Consider the following 12,977-nt stretch of genomic DNA (forward strand, 5'->3'; position numbering starts at 1 on the left):
ACGAATTGTATCTTTGCAGTCAATTTGCAAAAACAGCTTTTATGGAGTTATATATGCTTTCTCATAGCAGAACAAAAGCAGATGCTGACTGCATGTTTTCAGATGTGTGAGCAGAGACCATGATCATCTCGGATGATCACCCTAACCCTAACCCTGTAAATGTGACTATAACAATAAACAGTTTACAAGTCTACTCACTCTTTGATTCGATTTAGAAACACTTTATCAAAACTCCATCATCTTCTATAATGTGTTGTTTGTAAATTAAAAAATTGTCATAAAGCTTTGAGTCATGCGGTCAAAGAGATCAGGCAAGTGGATAATCTTAAGTTTAATTTCACTAAACTCTTATTGAAGACACAACAAAGTCTAACTTTTTGTATGTAAGGATTAAGGATACAGACCATGATTGGTACAAGAAAGACATCACTAAGCTTTCTTTCATTACACTATAATACCCATTACATATGTTATTTAACACTGAGTAGATCCTTCATAAATCCTCTAAACTATGCCAATAACATGAGCAGTGAGGCACGTGCAAAAACCATTACATATCTACAGAGTTGTGTCCCGCTACTCACACAGGTATTCATACCATCATCAAGGCATCACGGTAAGTTTTCACATGTGGTTATTTATTATACTAGTTATTATTTAAAGGTGGGGTAGACTTGGCCTTTATAATTTGGAATTGAAAAACGCACGACAATCGTTCTTCTCTGACATCATTACCAAAAACAAAAACAACGCACGTGCCTTGTTTGCTACCGTCGACAGATTAACTAACCCCCCAGTGTCAGTAGCCTCTGAATTTCTATCCACCAGGGCGTGCAATGATTTTGCCTCCTTCTTCACTGACAAAATTCAGAAAATCAGACAAGCAGTCAGTGCCTCTGCATCAGGAACAGCAAATGTGTTGTCTCTGTGTCCACTTAACATCAAGTCAAACACCATGACACAATTCCATCAGATTAATGATAAAAACTTAGAGGACATTATACAACTTCTGAAGTCCTCCTCCTGCTGCCTTGATATTATTCCAACAGGATTTTTCAAAGATGTTTTGTCTTGCATGGCCTCAGATCTACTTCATATAGTAAACAAATCTCTTCACTCAGGTATTTTTCCAGAGGTCCTGAAAACTGCAGTCATTAAACCGCTCTTAAAAAAGAATAATCTAGATGCTTCAGTAATGAACAATTACAGGCCCATATCAAACCTTCCATTTTTAGGTAAAATCATTGAAAAAGTTGTTTTTCAACAGTTGAGTAATTTCTTGCATTTAAATAACTGTTTAGATGTGTTCCAGTCAGGCTTTCGTCCAAACCACAGCACTGAGACTGCTCTTGTAAAGGTCTTTAATGACATCCACTTAAACACAGACAGTGGCAGAACTTCAGTGTTAGTATTATTAGATCTCAGTGCTGCGTTTGACACTGTTGACCACAGCATATTACTAGACCGACTGGAAAACTAGGTGGGACTTTCGGAAACAGTTCTAAATTGGTTTGAATCCTACTTAAAGGACAGAAACAACTTTGTTTCTATAGGTAAATACACATCTGAGTTGACAAATATGACATGTGGGGTTCCTCAAGGCTCCATCTTGGGGCCTCTTCTCTTTAACGTCTACATGCTACCACTGGCTCAGATAATGAAAAACAACAACATAAGTTACCATAGCTATGCGGATGACACACACATTTACGTAACAATTTCACCAGGAGACTATGCTTCAATTCAAACACTGAGTAAGTGCATTGAACAAATCAATGACTGGATGTGTCAAAACTTTCTCCAATTAAACAAAGATAAAACTGAGGTAATGGTATTTGGAGCCAAGGCAGAATGTATAAAAGTGTTCAAAACAACAGATAAAGCCAGAAATCTAGGTGTAGTCATGGACTCTGACCTGAGTTTCAACAGTCACATTTAAACAGTTACTAAATCAGCCTACTATCACCTAAAGAACATATCTAGGATTAAAAAACTAATGTCACAGCAGGATTTGGAAAAACTTGTCCATGCTTTTATCTTCAGTAGACTGGACTACTGCAATGGTGTCTTCACAGGTCTCACTAACAAATCTATTAGAAAGCTGCAGCTGATTCAGAACGCTGCTGCTCGAGTCCTCACTAACACTAAGAAAGTGGATCACATCACTCCTGTTCTGAAGTCTTTACACTGGCTTCCTGTGTGTCAAATAATAGATTTCAAAATACTGCTGCTGGTTTATAAAGCACTGAATGGTTTAGGCCCAAAATACATTTCTGACCTCCTGCTAAATTATGAACCATCCAGATCTCTCAGGTCTTCAGGGACTGGTCAGCTTTCTGTCCCCAGAGTCAGAACTAAACATGGTAAAGCAGCGTTCAGTTATTATGCTCCAAATATCTGGAACAAACTCCCAGAAACCTGCAGGTCCGCTGCAACTCTTACTACTTTTAAATCCAGCCTGAAGACTTTTCTTTTTGTCGCTGCTTTTAATTGAACTATTCATATTCTTAGACTGCACTGTAACTTTTATCCATGTATTTTTTCTTTTTATGTTTATTTTATTAGCTTTTATTTTTAATGACTGATTTTAAATGCCATTTTCTTAATGTCTTTCGTTTTTTGTAAAGCACTTTGAATTGCTTTGTGTTGAAAAGTGCTATATAAATAAACTTGCCTTGCCTTGCCTAGGTCATTTTGGAGAAACCAGCTCGAGTGCGCTAGAATTTGAAAATACACAACCGGAAAAAATCTGTCCCTCCTCCAACACACACGAACGCGCACATGACCAATGAGGGCACGAGATAAGTTTGTGCACAGATGGAAGGCTGACAGGCAGGTAGGCCATCCAGTTATTTTAGCCGGGCCAGCTAAAATGATTGGTCGTGCTTTTTACAGCACTACGACTTCCACAGATGACATTTTTTTTTTTTTTTTTAAATGTCATCACCTTTAAGGTCCTGATTGTAAATAAATTACTGGGGGATCAGCATTAGTAGCACTTTCCTCCGAATTGTATTTATATTATCAGACTCCGAGCTGTCACCACAAGTGGATGTTAGTGTCAGCTAGTCCTTTTTAAGGATTATTTTTCTTCCACGGTAACTTTCTGAAGGGGACGCTGGGATAATGCATCAGAGATAACGGGACATTTAAAAGGGATCAAACTTTTATCAAAGTCATGTGATGGCAGTCTGACGGTCCAATTTAAATCATGGCTTGCATGTCACAACTCTACACTTGTCTTTTATTCATTCCTGTCTATATGCTGCTATCAAATATAATTGATCTGCTTAGAAAGCGTGCGCACCCCAGCCAACTGGGAACAACAAAAGCTGTGTGTGTGTGTGTGTGTGTGTGTGTGTGTGTGTGTGTGTGTGTGTGTGTGTGTGTGTGTGTGTGTGTGTGTGTGTGTGTGTGTGTGTGTGTGTGTGTGTGTGTGTGTGTGTGTGTGTGTGTGTGTGTAAGTAACAGGGATGAAGGATGGGATGGGAGGTTTCATGACGGGGCAATGATTATGAGCTCCGAGGAACATCATTCACTCCATGACTAAGTAGAAGTGGAGGACAGCCAAAGTATCTGAAAGCAGGCGAGGCAAATGGGTGCTATCAACACCGCCCCCTGACCCCCATTCAAAAGAGACTGACAGATGGGGCAGGAAGTGAAAGCACATCGGAAAGGGAATATGGAAACATAAAGTGAGTAAGAGGGATGATGGAGAGATGAAGAGGATTGAAGTAGTATTTTCTTGATCAATGGCGTATCCGATGTTGGAAATAAAGTCAAAAGGGGAGGAGAAAACCCTCCATGCCAAAAGCCTGTGAAGCCTCGCAGGAATTTACAAGACTGATGTAATATTCATATACAAATGATTTCGATTTCATACATTCATATGTTGGTCATGACTCATGACAGTGGAATCAAACGGTAACAAAGACCGGATGGTGGAGCAATGAACGGATTATGAAATATCATTAATAACGGCTTAGTTGATTACTTGATTCTGATTGATCACTTTAGCAAAAGCGATAAGATAATTCTTAAATAAATAGAAATATTATTAAATAAATATTGTAAGTCAAGTCGTTGGTTTATTTAGTACGCAAGTACCCCAATAAACACAATTAGAGGAGTGTTGAATTTTTTGTTTATATTTGTAATATTGTTAGATATAGATAGAAAATAAATATCGTCTGATGTAGTGTCATCTGATTTATTTCAAAAATTGGCCCATAAATCCAGCAAAGGTCAAGATGAAGAGTGAATAACGACGTTGCCTGAAAAAATGATTCAGCATCTACAATGTAACCCTCGGGGGGAAAACTCTGATTTGTTTGCTTTTGTTAAAACCAATCCCAATTGTTTTGGTTGTCTGTAAGCACAGGTTTTGGTTTAAAACTAAAAATATACCTTCTGTCTGCATACGAAAAGTTAGAAAAGTTAGTTAGTTAGTTATATTGATAATAAAAATGAAAAGGATGACAAATAAAAAGTAACTCTCACCTCACAGAGTTGGCCTTTCTCCCCTCTGCTTTCATGAAGATTTTGACCTGATCATGCGGAGTTTGCACATACATCTTCAACCTGAAACAGACATTTGAATCAACATAGGACGTTACAGACTCAACTCAATCATAACAATATTTTTTTAATAAAGACAATTAAAAACACTGGGACATTGACTTTTTAGAATGTCCTAAGCTTGATAGAAAAAAAGGTCAACACACAAACAGTTCATTGAGTGTAGCACAGGAGAGACCCAAATGTACACTTGTCTGGTATACTGATCGACATATGGATATGTTCCGACTGAGGTTTTTGGTGAAACGGAAAGTCCATGTAACTTGGTCAGGCGTGCAGGCAACAGCGGACCTGATAAAGGCCATCAAAAACCAAAGCTGCAGTCATGGTTACAAACTGCTTATATTTCTAAATAAATAATGGCGAGAATGTAGAGTAAATACAATTAGTTTTTTAACAACTGAGTTCTGTATGCAGCAGTGGTTTTCAGCCAGCATCTTGACGACACAGTTTACGACAATACACAATACTCCTATGCTATGTAATGTTCCCAGGACGATACGATGCAATAGCGTATGAATGTAACTGCGTCACACTGGTGTTAAGCTGCTGCAATAGTGCTGATACTGTATCTGCATTTCAACAGCAATTATTGTTAGCAATTCAATTAGATTAGTTTTCCCAGGTCACATTCCCACTTGTTATGAACATTGGACTTGTAACTGAACACAGCTCCACAGTTGTTGCCAATAACAAAACAGCTCATTTGAACTTTCAAGAGAATAATGAGCTGAGCAGCAGTCATTACTGTCAAACTGAGAGGTTACACAAATAATAAATCAAACTGGTGCTGACTTCTAGGTCTGTTATCACTTTGTTCACTTTTATACTTCTATTCTCGAGTTCAGTTACTTAACGAAAACAACTGAATAGTGGACTTATTCCGCTAAATACTGCACATTAATCTAAGTATTATGACTTGTCTTATCAGGAACTGAAGTTGATGACGATAAATTAACTCCACCCGTCCATTTTCAAATACTTTTAAAGCAGTTTGAAAATGTTCAACCAGCTCTGTATTTGGAAATTCGAAGGCACCCCCTGGCCAACGTGGAGATACAATCCCTCCACCTGGTCCTCGGTCTGCCCCTCAGTCTCCTCCCAGCTGGACATGCATGAAACACCCCAATAGGGAGGGGGCATTCTTACTAGGGGCCTGGACCATCTCAACTGGCTCCTTTTGACCCAAAGGAGCAGCGGCTCTATTCCTGAGTCCCTCCCGGATGACTAAACTTCTCACCTTATAAGGGATATGCCAACTGAGTATTACTCAACAGACATGACAACATGTTCTTCCGGTCGCTCCTGTTAGGGGTCATCACAGCAGGCCATATGTTTCCATCTCTTCCTGTCCTCCGCATCATCCCAGCCAACAAGCTACACACTTTAGGCGCTTTCACACCGCAGTACTTTTCCCACTTTAGTTCCGAAATATTGCGTTCACACCAAAAATATCCGGAACTAAAATTAGTTCACGAGAACCTTTTTCCCCCCTTTTCCGTCCCTGCTAGAGAGCAGGGACTTTCGTGAGAGAAAAAGGTTCCTATTTCTGATTGGCTGGGCGGATTGCAAACCACGCCCTGTAAAACTCCCAAAAAGTTTTGTGAAGCTGCCATTTTATTATCCTTGCATTGCATTATTAGCATTGGCATTAGCCCAGTGCACAAACGCAGAGCGACTAACTTATGGCAACACAAAAGAAAACATGGGAGCGGTGGAGATGAGGAGGTGTCGGCGTTCTGGCGATTTACTCGGAAGGCTTCAGTAGAAGCCAGTCCCTAACTCCGGGGACTTCGGGTGGCAGTATACGCCGTAAAGTTGTTTGCGGCCTGCCAGTAAACCCAAAGCAGAAGAAGAAGAAGAAGAAGAAGAAGAAGAAGTGACGTCAGCGGCTTCATTTACCTAATCCTCCCCCAGGGACTTATTCCAGTGTGAACGCGATCTGTACTTAGTTCATGAGAACTAAAGAGTTCTCATGAACTAAGTTCTGATGAACCTTTGTGGTAAAAGTACTGCGGTGTGAAAGCGCCTATTTTATATGATGTCCTTGGCCTTATTGCCAATTTGTACAAAGCTTAATTTTCAGCGGACAAAAGGTCCCAAGTGTGGGGAAAGCTTCAGCAGACCTCTCCCTAACACAATCCCCAAAAATCATTAATGTAAATTGGCTGCTTGGCCACACTCTGTCATAAAACAAAGACACTTTGAGACATGAAAGAAGTTTCCAAGCTGGGTGGATTAATAACAGCTAACAAACACATATGATGCAGAGCAGCTCACGGCTGATTGTTAGGTCTGCACCCTACCCCAACACCCATAAACATACAGTTTCCACTGAGCATGTTGCATGTATTTGACAAGAAAATTATGGTAAGCCTGTCCTGTAACAACGTAGTATCATAAATCATCAATATCTATATCATCTATATCAATGACAATGACATTTTCCGAAACCTAAGAAGTTAGTAAATGTCTCCACTATTAGTTAAGAAGTTATCTGAAATACAGCAATACGTTGGTTCACACATATCTTCTTAATCAGTGCCAACATTTTTTTTTTATTTTGGAAAATAAATAAGAACGGGTATTTGATTGATATTCCGTTGATACTGGGAACCTGGGATTAAGTGTCCGAATTGTGGTAAAACATTGTTTATCTTTGTGGGAAAGATCAAAAATATAGGAAACGTAAATATTAATGTAAAAATGCTCACTTTTGACGTGTGACAGGGTCCGACTCTGTAGGGTGGATATAAGGCGTCAAGATCTGCTCCAAGGTTTGCCTGTCGGACACCCTAAAACAAAAAAAGTCAAGTCAAATGATAACATCTCTGTTTATCTTTTACAATCGTATAAATCTGAATAGTAACTATTGCTGGATCGCAGAATGTGCACCTTCATGGTCCACTGAACTTCTAAAACAATACATACAGCAACACACCTGCATTTTGACTATCAAAGCAATTTTGATCATCTGTTTTTTAAGAGGTATACATTTTGGGAAATGTAATATTGTTTTGTAACTCACCTTTTCTGACTGAACTCGGTGCTGCTCTGTGGAAAGATGAGCTTCAGGTGCCACAGGAACATTTTCTCTCTAAATAACACAAAGGCAAAGTCATATTTAGTTTTTATTTCCAGCTTATCAAAAACAATGTGCTTGATGCTTTTTTGTTCACAGTCAGATGAGGTCACCAGCACTCTTCACAAATGCCCTTGTTTAAATTCAGAGGATAGAGAGGATTCAGCCGTGATCTGTCCAAGACAATATGCCTGGCTGCTTCCAAAATCTTGTCCATTTGTGTGACTGAGTGCGTGTAAATGAATAAACCAGTCACCATGGAGACCTTGATATATATACACGCAATACTAGGACACCAGCTGTTGGATATCACATAATGATCACTCTTTCTGGGGTAATAGACTGGGCAGTAACTCTTAAACGTGGTTGGGGTTTTTGGGTTGCTGGGCGTGCTGTGCTCTGCAACCAAACATTTATCCCGTAAACAGCTGCTCTGTTTTGACCTACTAATGTCATAGGGATGTCAGAATAACCATCAAAACGTAATATATCAAACAGTTTGGAAGATATGAAATACAAGATGTAATTCAGCACTAAATATTTAATAATATAACAATAATGTTAGTACTAGTAATTTCCAGTTGTTTTGATTTGTTGTCTTTTCTTTTATTGTCTATCCACCATTTTGGAACATTAAAATTAATCTGAAATTAAAGAGAAACATTCTTTTTATGTGGATAAAAACAACAAATGTAAGTAGCATACATAACATAAGTAGCACCAATAAATCTAGTTTACCAACGATGCAGAGCAAAGACGCTCGATGACCAAGACCACAGTATATGCCATATAAAGGGTGGAGCTGATTCATGAACCCATTCTCCATTAGAGTTGTAGGACAGAGGCCTTGATGGATGACCATGAAACACACGACCCAAAGCATAATTGTAAGGCACATACGGTAGACCTTGTTATTAGGGCTCACCAAGAAAGATTCAGAGCTCAAATCTGAGGTTTCTTTTGATATCTGTAATATGAAGATTTCTGTATTTTGACTCATCTAAAAACAAGTATTTGGTAATAAATATTATTAAATGAGCAGTTAGCATGTAACGTTGGGTATTTTAGCATTTAATATTTGGACGGAAGGAGTATATTTGGGTTTGCACTGCCTTGAGAAGGTTCAAATGAAATCATAGTTTGTTGTTGCTTGATAATCCTTACAAAAAGAGGTACAATTCAACCTGTCCTTCACAACATAATTGTCAGGGCGAAAGCTCATAAAAATAAACCTCGTTTGAGAAAGAAAATCCACACCTGCCATGTAAAAGCCTTTAATCCTATCCCACCCACAAATCAATGAGTCAATCATCTGCCTCCAGTTTCTCAATTGTATAGATTCGTTGTTTTCTAATATATATATATAACTAGAAATGGCATTCTATTTAACAATTAGGTGGATATTTCAGCATAAAGGGAACACATTTTGACCTATATAATATGTATTCCACTAATGTTAGTGTTTGTTTGTTTTTGCAACATGAGCCTCATTTAAAAATCCATGTTCATCAGCTCGGTCAAAGAATGGGCCAACATCTGAACAAATATAGACTTTATGTGGAATGGATTAACAGCATATTGCTGGTCAAATGAATAAAAAGAAAATGTACATATTCTAAGGAAAACCATAATCACTGGCAATGTGCTGCTCTACTCGACACCACGTGTGTTTTGACTGCAGGCATGGTTCTGGTGAGGTTGTATTGTGGATCCAGATGGTAGCATTGTACAACAGGAGGCATGTTTTGTTTCCTTGAAACAGAAACATGATGGGTAGGAGGAGTTCAAAAGAAAAATAGTTATTGTAAAGAACTGGCAGGACACCCAATGGTTATGAGTTTCCACTTGGCTGTAAGGGAAGGCAGCAGCAGGCAATTTGAGTGACAACAAGGGGCTTTGAGGGAGTTCCCTACGCAACTGTAGACGTACCTGACACCTCTAACCCCTTAGTCAGAGGAATTTATGTTTTCCCAATTTCGGCCGAGTTTCTCCTTCAGCGCAACAGTGTGTGTCTACGTCTACAGGTGTGCATGTGTTTGTACGTGCAAGCAAATGAGGGTGGAGCACCAGGTGTGATGCCATTATTCTGTCATTACAGCAAATGGAAACTATGTCTTTCAATGGAAAAGGGGCTTGCCCAAAGATGCATGCAATCATTTCAGGCAAGGCCACAGTGCATACCTGGGATAAGTGCCATCATTCATTGTCGGGGGAAAAAGAGGAGAGAGCAGCATAAAAAAAGTCAAAACAGAAGCATCAACTGTAGAGGACGCCTGCTTTAAATACCAGAATCTGTTGAAAAATATTAGGACTCACAACTTAGTCCTTTAGCATTTATTGCTGTAGGGCCTTGAGGGAGGCATTTATACTCCAGAGTACAAAACAAGTTGTGCAATGCAGTTCCCATGTGTAACTGTGAATATATCAAGTACAATTCCTGCTGAAAACATGCCTGTTTAAAAAGATTAAGCGCTTAAACCACACAAAGATTATGTTAAAAAGGTTTATAACCTCAATGGAATCCCATGCAAGTAAGCTATCTGCTGCCTTAACTGGCCTCCATTGAAAGGCATTTTCTCCTTCAAGAGGGATTATTCATCAAACGGCTTGTTGGACCACAAAAACTAAGCCTAACCAAATAAAATAGGATTGGTACATGGAATAGAGTAGACAAAAGGTAAACATGGTCATTATAAATACTGCGCAATTGATTTACTGTTTGTTTTTGATAAATAAAATCTGATTCCTTCATATACGAATGTACCCACAACAGAATCACAACACCAACGACATACCGTACTGGGCGATATTCTTTGTTTTGTCTTATTGTGAAACCTCAGTGTCCTCAAACACTGAGGTTACAGAATATCTTGAGCAGCCAGAATTGCTGATTGTGATATTCTATTAATGTTCACGTTCACAGTTTTGCCGGCCGTCTTTCCAGCAACGGCAGTTTTTCTGTATTTCCTTTCTCCTGTAATATGACTTGATCGCTTTAAACTCCGCACACACTGAGCTCTGATTGGTTAGCAGGCAGTGCTTTCACTGAGTTGAGCTCTTAACCTGGTCCCGACCAGGTTAGCCGCACAGCATAAGTTACCATGGAGATCTAGCCTGCTAAAAAGAGAACCAGCTTCGTAGGACCGGAAACCCCGAGTTTTCCCTGAAGTTAGCCGGCTAAGCGAAAATCCTGCTTCATAGTATACCCCCCAGGACTTCTTTACACACACTAAGCTAAACACAGAACACTACTGTCTCACAACACAGAGCCTCCCGAATGATCTCCGTCCCCCGGAAGATGTGCCGGAAGCAGACAGGGATTGGATGACGTCGGTCCAATCACCTCTTCGGATGATACGAGGGCGGGACAGCCAATGACATCGGGGCAACCTTACAGCTCATTTGCGCGCGCGCACGCACACACACGTATACTAAACACACTCATACCATGGGGAGGAAGTATAGCCTGTGATGAAGAGAGGAGTCCGCAAAGAGAGTGGGGAGTGTCAGAGTGTGAACAAGGACACGGACACACACACACACACACACACACACACACACACACACACACACACACACACACACACACACACACACACACACACACACACACACACACACACACACACACACACACACACACACACACACACACACACACACACACACACACACACACACACACACACACACACACACACACACACACACACACACACACACACACCACACACACACACACACACACACACACACACACACACACACACACACACACACACACACACAGCTTTTGTTGTTCCCAGTTGGCTGGGGTGCGCACGCTTTCTAAGCAGATCAATTATATTTGATAGCAGCATATAGACAGGAATGAATAAAAGACAAGTGTAGAGTTGTGACATGCAAGCCATGATTTAAATTGGACCGTCAGACTGCCATCACATGACTTTGATAAAAGTTTGATCCCTTTTAAATGTCCCGTTATCTCTGATGCATTATCCCAGCGTCCCCTTCAGAAAGTTACCGTGGAAGAAAAATAATCCTTAAAAAGGACACACACACACACACACACACACACACACACACACACACACACACACACACACACACGAGGACCAGGAAGGCAGCAGCCGTAACAATGCCTTCAAAAACAATCTTTGGAGGAGTACTCATTTCTGCTAATGGACAAATTACTCCACTTTACCCTGAAGAGCTTTTAAAATACCTAGAATGCTCTTTACATGACTGGCTACAACAATAGGGTACAAATGTTGATACTTTAGTTTTAAGTGCATAATCAACACCTTATACAAATAATTGCTAACGACCAACTCTTAGGGTTGTAATTTGCCTCTCTGTCTAACCTAAATGGAGTCTGAGCAATTGCCTGCATCTATGAGGGAGACTGAGAAATAAAGCAGACTCAGAGGAGGCTGGATGAATTCATTAAGAAAAACACACTCTCTGTTGATTAAGTAAGCGATTGGAGCTGCCTGAGCCATCAATACTTGAGAGCAGACGGCCTGACGGTGGTCTGGCATTTTGAGCAAATCCATCTGGCTGGATTAAGGACTAACAAAAATGGTGCAGTATATAAAACCATGTGTCCTGTGGATCTACCCGTCAGAGGGAGAAGCCTGTTGCCCAGGATCTGGGTGGCAAGTGGGTGCCAGTGTACTGGGATGTCAGGACTTTGGGGTGTTGTACAGCGATACAACATAATAAATCCAGTTTCCAAAACCATGTGCAACCTCAAAAGGTAGAGTGGCAGAGAGGCTGATGAACGAAAGAGAGAGGAGACCAGTAGCGTAGGCAGAAATGTACTTTAGGGTGGGCCTGTAAAAAATAGGGTGGGCCAGATTTTTCTTCTGCGCATCAGAAGCTAACAACAATCCCCGCCGGTACCGGTGGCAGATTACTTTTAGGATACTTTTGGAATACTTTTTTTTCCCATAACAGATGGGTATGTTTTGGTGAACAGGAGACACGTATTTTACTGTTTTAATGGCTTATTAAGAGCACAAACACAACATCTTGGTGTCATTCTGGACAGCTCTCTCCTCTGCACCCACATAAAAAACATCACCCGGACTGCATTCTTTGTACCGTCTTAAAACCTTTCCTTAGAATATGTTATGAATTGTAAGGTGTCTTTTAAAGGCACCCCTAAATAGAATGAATTATCATTATTATTATTATCTGAAACGATGTAATAACTTTTAAAACTTTTTCCAGTCACTTGCCCCATGCATTCAGCAGCAGCATTTCACTTTGATTTGATCCCGTTATAAATGTCATCATTTTGACAATAAAGAAA

General features: G+C 40.0%; 1 protein-coding gene across 1 annotated transcript in view; it reads right to left on the reverse strand.

The window, feature by feature from the left end:
• znhit6 (zinc finger HIT-type containing 6) overlaps positions 1-12,977 on the reverse strand; it is a 44,635-nt gene that overhangs the window by 10,409 nt on the left and 21,249 nt on the right. The window contains exons 6-8 of the mRNA XM_034081407.1: positions 7,607-7,675; positions 7,293-7,373; positions 4,501-4,581 (exon numbers count right to left, since the gene is read on the reverse strand). Of these exons, the coding sequence (XP_033937298.1) occupies positions 4,501-4,581; positions 7,293-7,373; positions 7,607-7,675 (231 nt within the window). The remainder of the gene's footprint in view (positions 1-4,500; positions 4,582-7,292; positions 7,374-7,606; positions 7,676-12,977) is intronic.

Source organism: Pseudochaenichthys georgianus, chromosome 4 (genome assembly GCF_902827115.2).
Source record: "Pseudochaenichthys georgianus chromosome 4, fPseGeo1.2, whole genome shotgun sequence".
NCBI lineage: Eukaryota > Metazoa > Chordata > Actinopteri > Perciformes > Channichthyidae > Pseudochaenichthys > Pseudochaenichthys georgianus.